At 44.0% G+C, this 20,235-nt stretch overlaps 1 protein-coding gene across 1 annotated transcript in view; it reads right to left on the bottom strand.

Moving 5' to 3' along the window:
• kdm4aa (lysine (K)-specific demethylase 4A-a) overlaps positions 1–20,235 on the bottom strand; it is a 74,645-nt gene that overhangs the window by 19,830 nt on the left and 34,580 nt on the right. The window contains exons 10-16 of the mRNA XM_084307968.1: positions 17,914–18,071; positions 14,944–15,656; positions 12,946–13,054; positions 11,683–11,861; positions 7,560–7,764; positions 3,407–3,483; positions 192–247 (exon numbers count right to left, since the gene is read on the bottom strand). Of these exons, the coding sequence (XP_084164094.1) occupies positions 192–247; positions 3,407–3,483; positions 7,560–7,764; positions 11,683–11,861; positions 12,946–13,054; positions 14,944–15,656; positions 17,914–18,071 (1,497 nt within the window). The remainder of the gene's footprint in view (positions 1–191; positions 248–3,406; positions 3,484–7,559; positions 7,765–11,682; positions 11,862–12,945; positions 13,055–14,943; positions 15,657–17,913; positions 18,072–20,235) is intronic.

Genomic DNA, 20,235 nt, shown 5'->3' with positions numbered 1-20,235 from the left:
AAACTGTCGTGGTGTGGATTAAAACTGTTGTGGTGTGGATTAAACCCGTTGTGGTGTGGATTAAAACCTTCTTGTTCCAGGACCCATCTGAAGTTTTGATATATTTCAGTCAGGTTATTGGAGCAACATAAATTCTAAAATAGACAGAAGTCACGTTTTATTTTCTCCTGAATGAATGTGGAAACACTTACTTGTTGTTGTTGGCTTTCTGCAGGGCTCCGCCCCTCAACGAGCACAAACAGCAATTCTGCAAAATGGAGAAACCATCAATAATCTCAGCTGCTGTGGTGTGAACACCATGGGCTAGATCCACAAAGAATGGATTGCACGGTGCTAATTGCACCCTTACTTACAATTCGTTATGAATTTAAAATGGGGGACCCTGATGTAAATAAGACGAAAGTCTTTCTCTGGTCTGCATCCCCTTAACACATTCTGCGCCAAGAACGAGTTAACTCGTTATTGCCCGCCAATCGAATAATGTCAACAACGAGTTGGCAGACCCTGGTGAATGTGTCTGAGCTGGCAGACGGTCAACACCGCCCTCTACTGCCTTGCGGAGCTATTGCACTCCATTTGAAACGGTCTGGTGTGTTTTCTGAGCCGATCTGAGCCGTGGGGGCGGGATTTAAATACTCAGGCGAGGCAGGCACTTACAACGATGGCATGAAACACTAACCCCGCCCGCCCGTTCATGTGTAACGCTCGGTAATGTTGGGGACAGGATCGCTGTGGATAACTGGAATGGCGATCAAATAATTGGATACTTTTTTTTGCATTACATCAGAGACCAGGTAAGGACTCTTATCTATCCAATATTGCGCTGATATTTATTTCTCCCGCGATCAAAGCTGTGCTGTGTACCATTGGTGGTAGGGGGGGGGGGGGGGGGGGGCGCCCCGCGGTTTAAGCAACATTTCATGTATACACGAGGAGACATAATACCAATAATCTAGCGTTGATTTCAACGTGATAACTGGATTACACTCAAATGCCTTTTTCTCGTCTTTTCCTGGAATTACTCAGAATCACTCAAACTAAAACGGTATAAAATGGAAATGTACGGATGAAAAAAAATCGTTTTTTGCATGTTGACCAGAAGCAACTCACTGACAGTCAAGGGCGTTATTAGATCCATAGCTATAATATAAAATATAGTTTTAGGACTCTAAGTTTGGCATTCTAAAACGATATCCATTGAATAACGCACTGGCACTGAAGGCCATCAGCGCCCCCTGCTGCTGGCGTGTGTTAACAATTGTGTGTATTGAGCCGTACTGTATTGTACCCATTCTGCAATCTGTTAATACAATTTTCATTCAATCAATCACCAAATAAAATTTTTGACATTTTAGTTTTCTAAGCAGATATATACTCTGAATATTTTTTTGCCGAACCACTGCTGCCTGGGCGCAGTGATTTAATCACCTCAAAAGCCCCATTTAAAAAAAAAGAAAACAGGGCATTTGAGGAGATGAAATTGCTGGGCAATTAATAAAAGAAAATCGCGATCTCGATTCATAGACCTATGCAATCTCATTTCTAAGTTATGATGATTTTTTTTATTAAATTCTTTTTTTTAATTATATATATATTTTTTTTAACTATTTACTTAACTTTTTGAAAGATTTTATTGAAAAATAAGAATCGTGATCTCAATTCTTAGAGAGAAAAATCGTGATTCACATTTTAGCAAGAATCGCCCAGCCCTAGTGCAGTGGTTTGGCAAAAAAGAATTCCGAGTATATCTGTGTATTTACCATGTGGAGAAATAAAAATAAAGAATTACGACATTTTTGTTTTCTAAGCAGATATAAGAGTAGAGTATAGAGTATATCTGCTTAGAAAACAAAAATTTCTTAATTCTTTATTTTTATTTCTCCACATGGTAAGTACACAGGTCACAACATGTTTACAGGAACGTTTTGCAGTACATTTGTTCTTTGAGCCTCAAAGTCCAAAGAAAATAAATAGGTCTTCAGCTGGGACTTAAAGGGGAGATGAAGCGTTGAACAATATGATCCTAGTTTGTTTGTTGTGTACCTTGGGTAAGACATGGTCCTATAATATAATGTGAAATCCTGCTTATTTGTCTGAAAACTCAAATGTAATTTCCCCGTTTTTGCCATGGGCGCCGCCATTTTAGATTTAGCTGGATGGTGACGTCACGGTGATGGTTTGGGCTGGGTCCCGGTTTACAGTGCTGGTTAGATAGCTACGTAAATATGGAGTGTCGTGAAAGTCAGTCAGTAAATTGTCAACCAAATGTAATGTTACCTACAGAAAAAATAAAACCACTATCAAAAGTTACCCAGAGGCTTTTGATAAAAGACCGTTTATTACCACGAGGGGGCCCTAAAACACCAGCAGAATCATTTAAGAAGGACTGATGTCCAAACACAATAACTGCTGTCTTATCATCATTCAGATTAAGGAAATTCAGGTCCATCCAGCAAGTAGAGGCTCAAGGGAATCCTTACATTTTACTTTTAGGGGAAGATAAATCATCCACATAACAATGAAAATAAATACCATTCTTATGTAAAATGGAACTTAGGGGCAGCAATGCATATAGATAAAATAATAAAGGGCTCAAGATGGAGAGCCTTGGGGAACACCACAGGTAAGAGGGGCCACATTCGAGGATAATTCACCCAGATGGACAAATATGACTGGAGTAACATAAGGGCAGCACCTTTGATACCAACAAATTTTTCTAGACGAGATAAAGGGTCATATGATCTACAGTATCAAAGGCAGCAGTCAGATCTAGTGTTACCAAGATAGCAGCACACCCATTAACCCTTGTGTCTGAAAACTAAAGTGTTACACTCTTACCATTAGGGGACTCTTCAAAAACGCCATACAAATATTATACTATGTTGAGATAATTTTCCATAAATCTTTTATTCAACTTCAGCCCTGATCATAACCACCAAATATTCAAATTGTAACCCTTTAAATGCCAGTGTGTGTGATGGCATCACAAATAAAAAAGAGAACACACAACAATTTAAATATTTTCAATATATCAAATGCAAAGTGGATTTTTCTGGGAGGGATTATTACAGGCTAGCATATGTCAATGATTAGCAACAACACTGATTTTGAGGTATTTTTTGTAATGTCAGATTTAACATTACAAAAAAACGAACAGACAGACAGACAGACAGACAGACAGACAGACAGACAGACAGACAGACAGACAGACAGACAGACAGACAGACAGACAGACAGACAGACAGACAGAAGGTATCAGGAGGATGTGACATCTAAACATTTAACATGGAATACAATGACTTTTATTAATGACTGCTGAAGTGAATATAATATAGTAATATAGTAATAATAATAATAGAGATTTGTGATGGTGATACTGTGTGTGATGAGTCATAAGAACACTGACCTCAGTCATGGCATTGGCCTTGCAGCGGACACACTTCCAGTCCTTGGTCACAGTGGCTGGGTCTACGCCATAGCAGCCTGGAATATATAAGTGCAAATAGTGTCACAATGTCCATAGCAACTACTACTTAGCTCAGTGACACTCCCTGAAGAGGTTCCAGTGTTTTCCCAGAAAAAGTACACTATTTCGTTCACTAGAAGTTAGCCCAATGAGAGAATATAGAAGAGTGACTATTCTAAGACGTTTCACTCTCTCTCTATCTCCCCACCTACAGTATAAACAGTTAACCTGCAGTATAGACAGTTAACCTGCAGTATAAACAGTTAACCTACAGTATAAACAGTTACCGTAACCTGCAGTATAAACAGTTAACCTGCAGTATAAACAGTTAACCTACAGTATAAACAGTTAACCTGCAGTATAAACAGTTAACGTGATCACACAAACATATTATTTTTAAAGTAAAAAACATTAAAGTTAAATGATCTTGTGGAATTTAAAACGGCACAATTAATGTATAAAGCAAAAGGTCATGTACTTCCAGGAAACATTCAAGAACTGTTCTTTGATAGGGAGGGGGGTTATAATCTGTGGAGAGAACTCAATTTAAAAGTTCTTAGTGTACGCCAGTGTTCCTCAAAGTGGGGTGCGCAGAGGCATGACAGCCTTGAGATTTATAAAAAAAAAGAAATAAAAAAAAAAGAAATTAGATTACAGAAAATTATCACTAAAGTGCTATCTGTTGCAGCTGCACTGTTCTCCATGAAAATACCATTTCTCAAAATCTGAAAATCATTATTTAATAAAACACAGAAAAGGATCACCAAGTTACTCTGGATAAAAAAAACCTTTACAGACAACATTGAGACAAAGCTTCCTGACACATCTCCATCCAAACTCTTGGAAGAATTCTTTGAAATCTCATCTGATACCACCTAGAGAGCTAGTTTCAGAGTGTGGTGCTGAGTACCAAGTATCTCATCTCATGGCCCACCAAGTATCTCATGATGCAGCAGTTAAGGTGTTGATACCATTTAGCACCACATACAGTATCTGTGTGAAGCTGGCTTTTCATCCATGACAGCTCTGAAAACAAAATATAGGGCCAATTTGAAAGGTCACGATATTGGTTATTTCAATAAATTTAAACATGGCCCATTTCATGACTATTTTGTTGGGGCGAGGGGCGGGGGGGCAAAATATTTTGGTCCGCCAAAGGGGGGGCCGAACAGAAAAAGTTTGAGAAGCACTGGTGTACGCACTACCATGAGAAGACACTGCATCTCAATATGTGGAGTGAAACTGTGGAACAGTCTGAATGTGGTGCTAAAGCAATGTCCAAATATGTCCAAACTGATTTATAAGGAAATTATGTTCACGAGGTACAGGGATGAGGAAGGGACTTGACATTCACGGGTGTTTACATTTTTTATTTAATTTCTTTCATGTTTTACATATAGTTTTTGTTTTTTTTGTTTTGCATATATATATATTTGTTTTGAAATGTTTTAAATTAGTACACTCATTTGAGTAGTGGAAAAGGGGTAGGATTAAATAAGTGTATAGTTCTTCCTACTCCTTTTCGAACATGTAAATTGAGTTATGTTTTGCTTTTGTTTAGTTATTTATTTTTTTTGAGTTATGTTTTGATTTAGTTTAGTTATTTATTTAGTTTGTATTCATTTACATGTTCGAAATAAAGATTTCAAATCAAATCAAATCAACCTGCAGTATAAACAGTTAACCTGCAGTATCAACAGTGACACGGCACGGTCTAGGTCGGATCATGCCGGCCATTTTGAGTGCTTTGAAATTTCTGGATTCCAAGGGGATCAATAAAGGAATATCTTTTTTTTTGTATCCACTTTTTCTCCCATTTTCTATATTTTCTCCCATCCCAATTTCGTATCATCCAATTCAACCCTCCCCTGTCACGGACGCTGTTTCTTGCCTCCCACAAGCCGGCTGCAATGTGGACTAAGTCATACATAGCACAAGTCCCCTCCGGTACTTGAGGTAACAGCAGTCGCATCTTTTCACCTGCGCAGCTCGATCTCTCAGTGGCGAGGAGTAACGCGTGGGAGGCTCACGCTGCCCCCGACACTTCCTGATTCTACTGCGCAGGCGCACCAACCGACCTGTAGGAGTCGCTGTCCACAACGCCCGATCCCCACCCATCAGTTTCCCACCCCCTAATACGGCCAATGTGTATTAGTACGGACGACCAGCTAAACTGAAAGCAAATGTGGAGCGCTGGGCTTGAACTGACGAGCCCAGCGTCTCCAGCATTTCGTGGCGAGCGCCTTGCCCACTACGCCACGTAGCCGCCCAATAAAGGAATATCTTATCATAAATGTTCTCTATCTGTTTCCTTATTTGCTAAACTTAATACGACTTGTAAATGTGAACTACAGTTGTGTCGCAGGGGAGTGGCTTAAGTACTCAGGTCTCAAGTGTCGGAGAGGAGACAGAGACGCACAGAAATGACAGCTACCAAATCCATTCGAGACAACGGACCCAGTAGGCTATTTTGTTGGCGGTGTGAAAATATGCAGAGAAACATTAATATCTTTGGAACCGTTTGTGTTAAATTGTATCCGAGTCTCTCGCATAAAGGCCTGGCTGGCAGTGCGTATACACCTGTTACATGTGTATCAATGTGGGGTCTAATTTGTATCAATGTAATGTCTAATGTGTATCAATGTGGAGGTCTAATGTGTATCAATCTGGAGTCTAATGTGTATCAATGTGGCGATCGAATGTGTATCAATGTGGAGTCTAATGTGTATCAATGTAAGGTCTAATGTGTATCAATGTGGAGTCTAATGTGTATCAATGTGGAATCTAATGTGTATCAATGTGGAGTCTAATGTGTATCAATGTGGAATCTAATGTGTATCAATGTAGAGTCTAATGTGTATCAATGTGGAGTCTAATGTGTATCAATGTGGAGTCTAATGTGTATCAATGTGGAGTCTAATGTGTATCAATGGAGTCTAATGTGTATCAATGTGGAGTCTAATGTGGAGTCTAATGTGTATCAATGTGGAGTCTAATGTGTATCAATGTTGAGTCTAATGTGTATCAATGTGGGGTCTAATTTGTATCAATGTAATGTCTAATGTGTATGTCTAATGTGTATCAATCTGGAGTCTAATGTGTATCAATGTGGCGATCGAATGTGTATCAATGTGGAGTCTAATGTGTATCAATGTAAGGTCTAATGTGTATCAATGTGGAGTCTAATGTGTATCAATGTGGAATCTAATGTGTATCAATGTGGAGTCTAATGTGTATCAATGTGGAGTCTAATGTGTATCAATGTGGAATCTAATGTGTATCAATGTAGAGTCTAATGTGTATCAATGTGGAGTCTAATGTGTATCAATGTGGAGTCTAATGTGTATCAATGTGGAGTCTAATGTGTATCAATGGAGTCTAATGTGTATCAATGTGGAGTCTAATGTGTATCAATGTGGAGTCCAATGTGGAGTCTAATGTGTATCAATGTGGAGTCTAATGTGTATCAATGTGGAGTCTAATGTGTATCAATGTGGAGTCTAATGTGTATCAATGTGGAGTCTAATGTGTATCAACGTGGAGTCTAATGTGTATCAATGTGGAGTCTAATGTGTATCAATGTGGAGTCTAATGTGTATCAATGTGGAGTCTAATGTGTATCAATGTGGAGTCTAATGTGTATCAATGTGGAGTCTAATGTGTATCAATGTGGAGGTCCTTGACATGAAAAAGGTTGAGCATCACACTCGACCTCCGTGCCCAATTTCAGCCTCATGCAAGATGAGATCTATAGAGCTGCTGGTCGCAGCTAAAATGGTTTGATGTCTTGTGATTCTGTCTTAAGACCATAAGAATAACATGCATGCATGCGTTCTTAAATTAGGCTCACTTCCCCTTTAAGGAGAGACTTGTTCATCTTCAAAAATGTGAAACAAAGCTGTACAATACTGTAGAAATAACGTATGTTCTATTTTAGGGTGGATTTTTCATTTAAGGTACCATGCGAATCCTACTGTGTGTGTGTGTGTGTGTGTGTGTGTGTGTGTGTGTGTGTGTGTGTGTGTGTGTGTGTGTGTGTGTGTGTGTGTGTGTGTGTTTGTGCGTGCGTGCGTTCATGTGCATGAATACTCACTGCTGTGCATGCGGACGCAGCAGTGGGAGCAGCTGATGAGGAGGCTGGTTCCATCTTCCTCCAGGTGAGGTGTGGGCGGCTGCTCGTCCCCCTCCGAGTCTTCCTCGGTGGTGGTGGTGAAGCACGTCTCGGGGATGAGGGGCTTGGTTCGCATCCTGCCACCTGGTAACATCACCGGACTGTCTGCGCTGTTCACACATTCAGTCTGGGAAGAAGAAGAAGATGACATTTGACTTCAAAAGATTTCAAAGAGAAAAGAATACAAGAAATACAAAGAGGTGAATACAATCTTTCTGTTGTGAGGGACACATGTGATAACACTATTTCAACCCTGTTCAACTGTAGTAGAACCAACTCTGTTCAACTGTAGTAGCAGTGGCGGCCGGCCCATAGGGGGCTCTGGGGCGGCGCCCCCCCTGGTGAAGAGAGCAGGAGAAGAAGAAAATGTTTTATTTTTATTTTTATTTTAGACCCCTAAAAATAAACTAAACATGTTTCAAATTAATAATATTTACTCATTTTAAGTATGTTTGTGTTTCAAATGCACAATAACGTTAATATATCAAATATAAATCATTGTTTTGTGATTCACATGACATCACTGTCTCTCCTGATATGGAGAGTACCTCTAAAGTGAATATCAGGAAGGCAGCAGGTCCAGACGGCATCCCCGGCCGCGTCCTAAAAGTCTGTGCCGACCAACTGGCCCCAGTATTCACTGACATATTTAACCTGTCCTTAGAACAGGCTGTCATCCCCACCTGCCTGAAGAAGTCCACTATTATCCCTGTACCCAAAAAATCCAAGCCTGCTTGCCTCAACGACTACCGCCCTGTAGCTCTCACCTCCATAGCCATGAAGTGCTTCGAGAAGCTAGTAAAGGGCTACATCTGCTCCTCCCTCCCCATCAACATGGACCCCCTGCAATTTGCATACCGCCCCAACAGGTCCACGGAGGACGCCATATCCCATGTGCTGCACACAGCAGCATCACACCTGGACAAGAGGCAGGGGAACTATGTGAGAATGCTATTCATCGACTACAGCTCGGCATTCAATACCATAGTCCCCTCCATACTCATAGCCAAGCTCAGGGACCTGGGCTTGGGCTATGACCTCTGCCAGTGGGTCTTGGACTTCCTGACTGGCAGACCCCAGGTGGTGAGAGCGGGCAACTGCACCTCCTCATCCATCACCCTCAACATAGGGGCCCCCCAGGGCTGTGTTCTGAGTCCCCTCCTCTACTCCCTGTACACACACGACTGTGTGGCTCAGCGGAGTAGCAATACAATCGTCAAATTTGCTGACGACACAGTGGTGGTGGGCCTGATCTCTGCCAACGACGAGAGGGCCTACCTGGAAGAGGTCAAGGTCCTGGCGGGATGGTGCCAGGAAAACAGCCTCTCCCTGAACGTCAGCAAAACAAAGGAGATGATTGTGGACTTCAGGAGGTCGGGGGTCAAGGACTACAGCCCCCTCAGCATCGACGGGGCACCGGTTGAGAGAGTCAACAGCTTTAAGTACCTCGGAGCCTACATATCCGAGGACTTGACATGGACCACACACATTAACAGTGTTGTGAAGAAGGCACGACAACGCCTCTACTTCCTCAGGCGCCTAAGGAAGTTCCAAGTCAGCCAGAAGATCCTTAAGAACTTCTACTCATGTACAATAGAGAGCATCTTGACCGGCAACATCACCTCCTGGTTTGGGAATAGCACTGCACAAGACCAAAGCAGACTACAAAGAGTGACACGTTCAGCCGAACGCACAATTGGAGGGGGGCTCCCCACCCTCCAGAACATTTACTACAAGCGTTGCAAGGGCAAGGCTAAGAGAATCATTAAAGACTCCAGTCACCCGAACAACTGCCTCTTTGAACTGCTGCGGTCAGGCAAGCGATACAGGAGTCTCAAGGCGAGCACAGAAAGACTCAAAAGAAGCTTCTATCCCCAGGCCATCAGGCTACTAAACGAACAATGAATGAACACTACACAACAACAACCACCAAACGCACATAGCACACACATCCACACGCACACACTCACTTTAAACAAACACACTGTAGCACCCACTCCACACACTTATAGCACACACCCACTTTAAACAAACACACTGTAGCACCCACTCCCCACACTTTATATTTATGGATGAAGGATTGCACTACAACTCGTACACCTTACTGTAAATTGTACCTAAAATTGTACCTCATCCCATTTCTGCTTTGCACTAGATAGTACTGTACATTAGTACACTGCATAGTATTGTGTATTGTATATTATATGGTAACTCAGAACATTGTACATATGTCTATACCGAACACTGTGACCTCATTTTCTTCTTCTAAATTCATGCTATATTATGTTATTATGTTATTTGATACTATCTTGTCTAGCACAGTCTCTGGAGCATAACAGTAAGAAGCATTTTGTATGAAAGTATTCTGTACTTCTGTATGACAACTATTAAAGAACTTGAACTTAAAGCTGGGCGCATAGACGTAGCGCGCACACTGTGCGCGTCACTGTATCATTGCAGCCAATGTAAATAGGTCAAGCAAATACATTTCGCCTTTCAGTGCGTTCAAATATGATGTAATCGGTGCGCGTTTTTCTAGCGCTCGAAGCAAGCTCTGCGCCACTGTACTGTACTCCCCACGTCAGACAGAAAATAATGCGAGGAGGAGCCAATCAGTCCTATTTTATTTATTCAGTTTCGATTCAGTGCGTTAGCTTAGGCTTGTGGTTCGGTAATAAGATATTAGAAGTGTATTCTCAGGAGTTGGAGAGATCAGCACGAGATACTGTACATTACTGACAGTGTTGGATTTGGATTTATATGGAGTCTGGACAGTGGACATACACTTTATCAAGCCCTGCCGGACCACAAAAGCTTCTCGAAGGGTTAACGCGACGGCTCGAGGCTCGTTCCAACAAAACAACAAGTGAGTCTAACAATATGTACTGTTCTGTAGTTACTGAAACTGATTGAATATGGCAAGTCAAGATTCAAGAGGTTTATTTGTCACATACATGATACACATAAGTGCAGTGAGGTCTGATATATGAGTGAGTGGCGCAATATATATCTCTCTCTCCTTCTTTCTCTCTCTCTCTCTCTCTCCCTGTCTCTCATGCTCCCTCTCTCTCTCTCACTCTCTCTCTCTCACACGCAGTACGCGTTGACAGGAATAAAAAAAAGAAAAAGCTTACAATTTACATACTGTAGCTGTCCCTTTGTTCATTAATGTTTAACCTACAGTAAATGTAGAACAACTCGCCAAAAGTGACCATTGAAAAAAGCATTTGACAAAAAAATCTAGGAATAGGGGGGTTTTGCCCCCCCCCTCCCTCTACCCCGTGCGCCCACCCAAAAGTGGATCGGACCGGCCGCGACTGTGTAGTAGAACCAACTCTGTTCAACTGTAGTAGAACCAACTCTGTTCAACTGTAGAACCAGACCTCTAGTCGTTCACTAGAGGTCTGCTCTCCTCCAGGTGATAATAGTGTCTGTAGTTCACTAGAGGTCTGCTCTCCTGCAGGTGATAATACTGTCTGAAGTTCACTAGAGGTCTGCTCTCCTCCGGGTGATAAGTGTCTGTAGTTCACTAGAGGTCTGCTCTCCTGCAGGTGATAATAGTGTCTGTCGTTCACTAGAGGTCTGCTCTCCTCCAGGTGATAATAGTGTCTGTAGTTCACTAGAGGTCTGCTCTCCTCCGAGTGATAATAGTGTCCGTCGTTCACTAGAGGTCTGCTCTCCTCCGGGTGATAATCGTGTCTGTCGTTCACTAGAGGTCTGCTCTCCTCCAGGTGATAATAGTGTCTGTCGTTCACTAGAGGTCTGCTCTCCTCCAGGTGATAATAGTGTCTGTCGTTCACTAGAGGTCTGCTCTCCTGCAGGTGATAATAGTGTCCGTCGTTCACTAGAGGGCTGCTCTCCTCCGGGTGATAATCGTGTCTGTAGTTCACTAGAGGTCTGCTCTCCTCCAGGTGATAATAGTGTCTGTAGTTCACTAGAGGTCTGCTCTCCTCTGGGTGATAATCGTGTCTGTAGTTGACTAGAGGTCTGCTCTCCTCCGGGTGATAATCGTGTCCTACAGGGTTAGGGTTCTTTTGGAACTCACCCTCTGGTGTGTGTAGAACAGCAGGCAGATGGAGCAGTATGGGGCCTGCAGGCTCATCCGTCGGTTGTACTCCTTCTCTTTCTTCAGGTTGGGGGGGCGGCTCTGCCACAGGTGGAACAGGGGTTTGGCCCAAGCCTCCCCCAGACCGTCCTGCTCCACCGGCAGCTCTTCCAACAGCTCTGAGGCGCGCACGCACACGCACACACACACGCACACACACACACACACACAGTCCCAAGTTAAAAGTACAACCTGTAATGTGTAAAACAGTGACCTCTAGGCAAAAGAGCCCTGCTTGGTATTGCACTTTGTTTACATGTTTTGTTTTAGTCTGATGGTGGATGTTGATGTCGGGTTGGAGTTTAATGACTTATTATTACATTCCTGAACCAGTGACGACCGCCGCCACGCAGACTTTTCATATTAGTATGATAACTCCATTTTGGCAGGGGGCTTAATTTCTTTCACCTGTTATTTAATTTTAAATTAATTAATTGTATTGACTGTGATTTGTGTCTGTTCTGCTTCATGTATTACATACCTTGTAATTTTATTTGGTTGCTTGTTTGATGTCTGTCTTTTTTTTTTTTTTTTTTTTCCTCCATTTTCCTCCGATTTTCTCCCATCCCAATGTTAGTCGTATGCCAATTCCCAGTCCCTTCCTGGTCGCTGCGCACTTACCCCCCACAGTCAGATCATCTGGGAGAGTGGAGGCTACCACGTGCTTCCTCCGACACACGTCCAGCCAATCACCGCTTCTTTTCACCTGGCAGCGCGGATTCTCATCGAGAGGGCGTAGCGTGTGGGAGGACCACACTATCCCCCTCGAGTCCTATCCTCGCTTAGCAGGCGCCCCGACCGAACTTTACAACGACCCGGACCCACCCCGCCAGCTTCTCCCACCCTCTAATACAGCCAATTGTATTAGTGCAAACGGCCAGCCAAGCTGGTGACAACCCCGGAGCTGTGAGCTGGATTCGAACAGGCGAATCCAGCTCACAGCTCCGGGGCTGGTGACGAACGCAATCTCCGCTCGGCCACCTAACCGCCCTTGTTTGATGTCTGTCTTAATTATTTCCAATACCTCTGTCATGTATGTATCATCTGTCTCTTTTCAATTTTCTTTTCTTTTGTCCCCTTTCCCTGTTACCCTTCAAAAGGCCCTTTTGTCCACTCACCAGGCCATCATTGTAAATAAGAATGTGCTCTTAATTGACCTGCCTGGTTAAATAAAGGTTAAAAAAAAAAAAAAAAAAAAAATACCTTCATCACTCATTCCATCTTTGATCAGAGGGTGGTGACCTGGCAGCTTTCCTAGGCTCTCTGCACTCTGGGCAGCTCCAGAAACCTCTTCTGCCCTCTGCTGGACAAACTTACAACAACAGACCATGGAGGTTGGATATTATTTGGGAACATGTGGAAATGGTACAACATACAGACGGGTGGATATGTATATATATACCCCTCGCGTGAATACTTTGCACAAGCAAGTTGTCCTTTTGTGCGATCTGATTGGCCACTGACGTTTCTGGTCATGTGACATGTGCGCCCAATCGTGTGACGGCAAGTTCTTTGGACGGTTAAGCTTAAAGGCGCTCTTTCGAAGTTGGTTAAGGTTAGAGTTTGTCTTAGAGCATGGCGATAGAACGCCAGCCCTGATTCCAAACTCTAACCTTAAGCAACTGCGAAAGAGTCGCCTAAGCTTAACTAGTGATAAACTAGGCGTTAGGTCGTTTGCAGGCTGTTCGACGCGGAAATGGGCTAAGACACTGCTCGTCATGCGATTGGGCGCACATGTCACATGACCAGAAACGTGCGTGGCCAATCAGAGCGCAAAACGGGAACGCGGAAGGACAACTTGCTTGTGGGAAGTATAGACGCATACCCCTCAGCAGTTCAGAGCAACTACAACACCCAGAGACGACAACACCCAGAGACTACAACACCCCTCAGTAGTTCAGAGAGACTACAACACCCAGAGACTACAACACCCAGAGACTACAACACGCCTCAGCAGTTCAGAGAGACTACAACACCCAGAGACTACAACACCCAGAGACTACAACACGCCTCAGCAGTTCAGAGAGACTACAACACCCAGAGACTACAACACCCAGAGACTACAACACCCAGAGACTACAACACCCAGAGACTACAACACCCCTCAGCAGTTCAGAGAGACTACAACACCCAGAGACTACAACACCCCTCAGCAGTTCAGAGAGACTACAACACCCAGAGACTACAACACCCCTCAGCAGTTCAGAGAGACTACAACACCCAGATACTACAACACCCAGAGACTACAACACCCCTCAGCAGTTCAGAGAGACTACAACACCCAGATACTACAACACCCAGAGACTACAACACCCCTCAGTAGTTCAGAGAGACTACAACACCCCTCAGTAGTTCAGAGAGACTACAACACCCAGAGACTACAACACCCCTCAGCAGTTCAGAGAGACTACAACACCCAGAGACTACAACACCCAGAGACTACAACACCCCTCAGTAGTTCAGAGAGACTACAACACCCAGAGACTACAACACCCCTCAGTAGTTCAGAGAGACTACAACACCCAGAGACTACAACACCCAGAGACTACAACACGCCTCAGCAGTTCAGAGAGACTACAACACCCAGAGACTACAACACCCAGAGACTACAACACGCCTCAGCAGTTCAGAGAGACTACAACACCCAGAGACTACAACACCCAGAGACTACAACACCCAGAGACTACAACACCCAGAGACTACAACACCCAGAGACTACAACACCCCTCAGCAGTTCAGAGAGACTACAACACCCAGAGACTACAACACCCCTCAGCAGTTCAGAGAGACTACAACACCCAGAGACTACAACACCCAGAGACTACAACACCCCTCAGCAGTTCAGAGAGACTACAACACCCAGATACTACAACACCCAGAGACTACAACACCCCTCAGCAGTTCAGAGAGACTACAACACCCAGAGACTACAACACCCAGAGACTACAACACCCCTCAGCAGTTCAGAGAGACTACAACACCCCTCAGCAGTTCAGAGAGACTACAACACCCCTCAGCAGTTCAGAGATACTACAACACCCAGAGACTACAACACCCAGAGACTACAACACCGCTCAGCAGTTCAGAGAGACTACAACACCCAGAGACCACAACGCCCCTCAGCAGTTCAGAGAGACTACAACACCCAGAGACCACAACACCCCTCAGCAGTTCAGAGAGACTACAACACCCCTCACTCACCCGGCTATTCCGCTGCTCCTCTGTGTCGCTGTCACTGCTGTCGTCACTCTTCCTCTCCTCCTTGGTGGGGGCCTCTCCCTCCCCGTAGTCCCCCTTGGCGTAGCTGTGGACGTGGAGGACGTCCGCCGGGCTCAGGGTCCTCTGGAACAGCCTGTGCGCTGGGCTGGAGCTGCCGACGGGCTTGGTGTCTTCCTCCTCATCTGGGTCTGGAAGCGGAGCGGGTCCAGGCGGCTGAGCCGTGGGTTCAGGAGGACCCGTTTCAGTGTCAGAGATGCTGTTTCTCTGTTCCTTTTTAGCAGGGCTGCGTCTATTTGTAGTTTTCTTGGCTTTCAGCTGAGGTTTAGACTGAGGTTTAGACTGAGGTTTAAGCTGAAGTTTAGGCTGGGGTTTAGACTGGGGTTTAGACTGAGGTTTAAGCTGAAGTTTGGGCTGGGGTTTAGACTGAGGTTTAGACTGAGGTTTAAGCTGAAGTTTAGGCTGGGGTTTAGACTGAGGTTTAGACTGAGGTTTAAGCTGAAGTTTAGGCTGGGGTTTAGGCTGAAGTTTAGGCTGGGGTTTAGGATGGGGTTTAGGCTGAGGTTTAAGCTGAGGTTTAGGCTGGGGTTTAAGCTGAGGTTTAGGCTGGGGTTTAGGCTGAGGTTTAGCCTGAAGTTTTGGCAGAGGAGGTTTGAAGTGTTTGTTCTTCTTGGGTTCCGGCTTGGGTTGCAGCGACTCTGTGGGAAAAAATGAAATAATGAATTGAGCCTGCATTCATAGTAGACTTATCCATTTTCATTCAATGCATTCAGTGGGAGGCAGTCTCGCATTGTCAGACTTAAAAGGCGAATGCCAGCCATCTTAAGAATTCACATATGTTCTTCCTGTGCCTCAGGACAGTTCAGTCAGTATGTTATTCCTGTGCTCCAGGACAGTTCAGTCAGTGTGTTCTTCCTGTGCCCCAGGACAGTTCAGTCAGTGTGTTCTTCCTGTGCCCCAGGACAGTTCAGTCAGTGTGTTCTTCCTGTGCCCCAGGACAGTTCAGTCAGTATGTTCTCCCTGTGCCCCAGGACAGTTCAGTCAGTGTGTTCTTCCTGTGCCCCAGGACAATTCAGTCAGATAATAGTCAGGAAGGGGAGGAGAATAGTCTGGAAGGGGAGGAGAATAGTCAGGAAGGGGAGGAGAATAGTCAGGAAGGGGAGGAGAATAGTCAGGAAGGGGAGGAGAATAGTCTGGAAGGGGAGGAGAATAGTCAGGAAGGGGAGAATAGTCAGGAAGGGGAGGAGAATAGTCAGGAAGGGGAGGAGAATAGAGCTGCCGCGATAACCGCATTACCGCGGTATCGCTGTTGCATCACGCTCACCGCAGAGTTAGGCTGAATACCGCGTCACCGCTGTTTTTTATCATAATAATAAAGTTGGCTTGCGGCTCTGCAGATATACCCTACTCGGTTCCAAGCGACCCTATTGGGTAGAAGTGGTACCAGAAAAGTCATGGAAACATTGCAGACCACTGACTGGTCAGAAGAGAGACGCGTCACACTTTGTAGCCTCAGTCTGAACAAAAACAGAACGCCGGCACCGCCATCTTTACTGCCTCGCTAAGGATGCATTTCGTTCAGGATTTGTTTGCGACAGAACCAAGCAATAAACAAAAAATAATGGATTCACTGTGTATTCTGCCTTATTTATTGATGAAACAAAACCGACATCAACCCAATTTACCACCGAGCGGAGAGTTTAGTGTCACAACAAGATCGCTGATGTGTTAAGTTTGTTGTTGTTAATACTACCGTCAGCCGATATACACGAGAGGTAACGTTAAACCCGGGTTTGCTTGGTAGAATACACAATGAGAGGTAACGTTAGCTTTGGCAGAATAGACGCAACGAGAGTCTGGTTAATGTTGTTATTGATTGATTGATTGATTGAAACTGTGTTAAACTCTGGCTTGCTGCAAGCCCTCGGACATCTATGCCCACGGAGCTTTCAGTGTACACCGAGCGGCCCCGCCTGCATCCCCGATTCCCCACACGGAGTAGTACCTGGCTGCAGTGGAAAAGGAACGAAGTACCAGGTGCCTAAAGCGGGTCGAGTCGAGTAGGTACTATGCAGTGGAAAAGCGACATTAGACTAGAGGCAGGCTATAAGAGTAGACTACTAAAAAAAAAAAAAAATGCATTCAAACTTTTTTTTTTTTTGTGCGCACTGTGCGGTAATTACCGCGGCGGTAGGAAATATTTCGCAAATTCGTGCGGTAAGGAAAATATCAATACCGCGGCAGCTCTAGAGGAGAATAGTCTGGAAGGAGAGGAGAATAGTCTGGAAGGGGAGGAGAATAGTCAGGAAGGGGAGGAGAATAGTCTGGAAGGGGAGGAGAATAGTCAGGAAGGGGAGGAGAATAGTCAGGAAGGGGAGGAGAATAGTTGGGAAGCGGAGGAGAATAGTCAGGAATGGGAGGAGAATAGTCAAAAAGGGCAGGAGAATAGTCAGGAAGGGGAGGAGAATAGTCAGAAAGGGCAGGAGAATAGTCAGGAAGGGGAGGAGAATAGTCAGAAAGGGCAGGAGAATAGTCAGGAAGGGGAGGAGAATAGTCAGGAAGGGGAGGAGAATAGTCAGGAAGGGGAGGAGAATAATCGGGAAGGGGAGGAGAATAGTCGGGAAGGGGAGGAGAATAGTCGGGAAGGGAAGGAGAATAGTCGGGAAGGGGAGGAGAATAGTCGGGGCGTGAAAGGGGATGATAATAGTCTGGGAGTGGAAGGGGAGGAGAATAGTCGTGGGAAACATCCTATGAGTCAGACTAGTGATTCTTTCATTTATTTGCATTTATTTTAAATTGGTTGGACCTTATGGTGTCCTTGTTCTGTTCTTGACTTATTGTTATGTTTTCTTCTTGACTTGTTTAAAGAAGACCTGTACGGCCCATGGGGACATTAACGTGTGTTGTTGGGCCTTATAAATAAATTTGATTTGATTATGTGAAACTGGGAGGTACCTTTGTTTGGCTTAACGGGTGCTTTAGCAAGCGGCTCCTTCTGAGTCATCTTGGCTTTCTTCAGCTCCACCTCTTCTGCCTGCTTCTCGTTTTGCTCAGAGTTCCCCATCTTCTCCACGGCTGCATGCTTACGCTTTGCCCCAATCTGAAGCTTTGGACTGTAGACCAGGAGAGAGCAGAATAAAAGAAAAAGGGATATATTTAAGTCCCCCCTCATATCGTCTCCCCTCACGTCTTCCCCCCTCATGTCTTATCCCCTTATGTCTTGCCCCCTCATGTCTTCCCCCATAGCATTCCCCCCCCCCCCGTCACGTCTTCCCCCCTCACATCTTCCCCCCTAGCATGTTCTCCCAGCCCCCCTTCCCCTCTCACTCTTTCCCCAAATAGTTTTTTTTTTCTTATTCTTTTTTTAACCAGGCCCTATTTAAACATTGCCAGGCATGATGACTACAAACAGGCCATAATTTCACTGATCCCTTTAGTAATGAGAAACGTAGCATCCTCTCACCAGGCTACAATCCAATGGGACAAATGTTTTCGCTTCAAAGACTATGTCCTTTTACAAAATAGAAAGCTCATAGTATAACCAGATGTGTATGTACTGTATATGTTCTACTGTGGAAAGGAATGCAAACTGTACACTGTGTATCAAACGTTACAGTTACAGAGTTTCATAGGCAAGGAAAGGAAGAAAAATGTACTCTGAATCAACTTTGACAATTGATTTAAAGTTAATTTCTTTAAAAAAAGATTTAATATTATATCTTGCAGCATATTTTAAGTTTTTCTTTCTTATATTAAAATATATTTAGTTTTTAACCCATTGCTCGCCAATGACTTGTTAACACGTCATTCTCCGCCATGTGTAATCTGCCAATGACGCCGTAAGGCGTCTTTGAGATCAATATTTCATATTTTCATCATGGTATTCACATTTCACCCACGGAGTCTTGGCTGGTGCTGTAGGACTCCGCTCAACTCTGCAACGCTTCAATACCGCCACCTCGTGGCCGATCGACGAGTTGCCAAACCGGAAGTGGCCGGAAGTGCTTGGTCCGTCCCCTATTTTCGTCCGGCCACTCGGTGATCGTCCCGGGGCTCAATACAGACACCGTGGATATGGATCTTTACCATAACTCAATAATCAACATTATTTGGACGTGTATTAGTAATATACAACCCAGCAATGGATCGCATCGATCAACATTCCATAATAGCGATCTTTTTGCTCCACTCTCATCACCCAACGCTATGAGGAGACTGGGGTGAGTTTCAGCGTTTTTCTTTACAATTTTTATTTATATTTTCAATATATCACCCATACTACATGAATCATTTAACGTCGGTCACGGAATTATAAACGACCCCCCCCCCCCCCTCCGTTCATCCGCGCATGATGAGTCATAACGTCTAGGACCGTGTACAGTTGAAATTTTTTATCTGCCGTTGTTCGTTATCAAACTGCATTTGATGGTCTAATATGCATTTATGGCTATATCTCACGTTCTATGAAATACTGCAGAAAACGATAAAAACATATTTATACTCTAGACCGTATTTTTTTATGAATGTGTGAATGAAAAAGTAAAACGTTCCTACATCCTGAACGATAGATAATTGATGTTGAATGGGCCATAGTAATGTCAATTTAGCAATACAATTTAAAAAGTTATAGCCCTGCAAAGAAGGTGAACATCTCCATAGACAAATAGAGCTGGAGTCCCATTAAAGATACCAATTGAGCACCACAGATATCACAAATTCTTCTATGAAAGAGAGACATCGAGAGGTTTCGTATCAGATTTTTATCATCACTTACTAACGTCCTCGTATGGAATCCTCCCCCTAGACTCAGTCTGGAGGAGGGATATACCAGACTTGGAAATAAATTTTGATTGGCAAGAAGTCTGGGCAAACGTTCGAATTGCGTCACGTAACCCGGACCATCAACAAATGAATCTTAATTATATTCATAGGACATACTTGACTCCTATAAGATTGAACAGAATGGGACTTAAACAAGACTCCAGATGTTCCTTATGTACAAATGGGGATGAGGGTACATTTATGCACATGTATTGGGATTGCCCACCAGTTAAGATATTCTGGAAAGAAGTGGCCCAGCAATTATCAAATTTCTGAACATACCTGTACACCCCTCTGTATTGCTGTTGAATGATGTTTTTCAGTATGGAGCCCCTATACAGCTAAAGAGATTAGTTTTATCTGGTCTCACAGCGGCTAAAAAGCTGATAGCATCACGATGGTTTCAACCGGAAAAAATGTGTCGGAAGGTATGGGTTCTTACCTATCTCGATGTGA

Source organism: Notolepis coatsorum, assembly GCF_963971535.1.
Source record: "Notolepis coatsorum genome assembly, chromosome: 2".
Classification (NCBI taxonomy): Eukaryota; Metazoa; Chordata; class Actinopteri; order Aulopiformes; family Paralepididae; genus Notolepis; species Notolepis coatsorum.
Note: the sequence above shows the minus strand (reverse complement) of the source record. Positions and strands in the feature narration are given on the sequence as shown.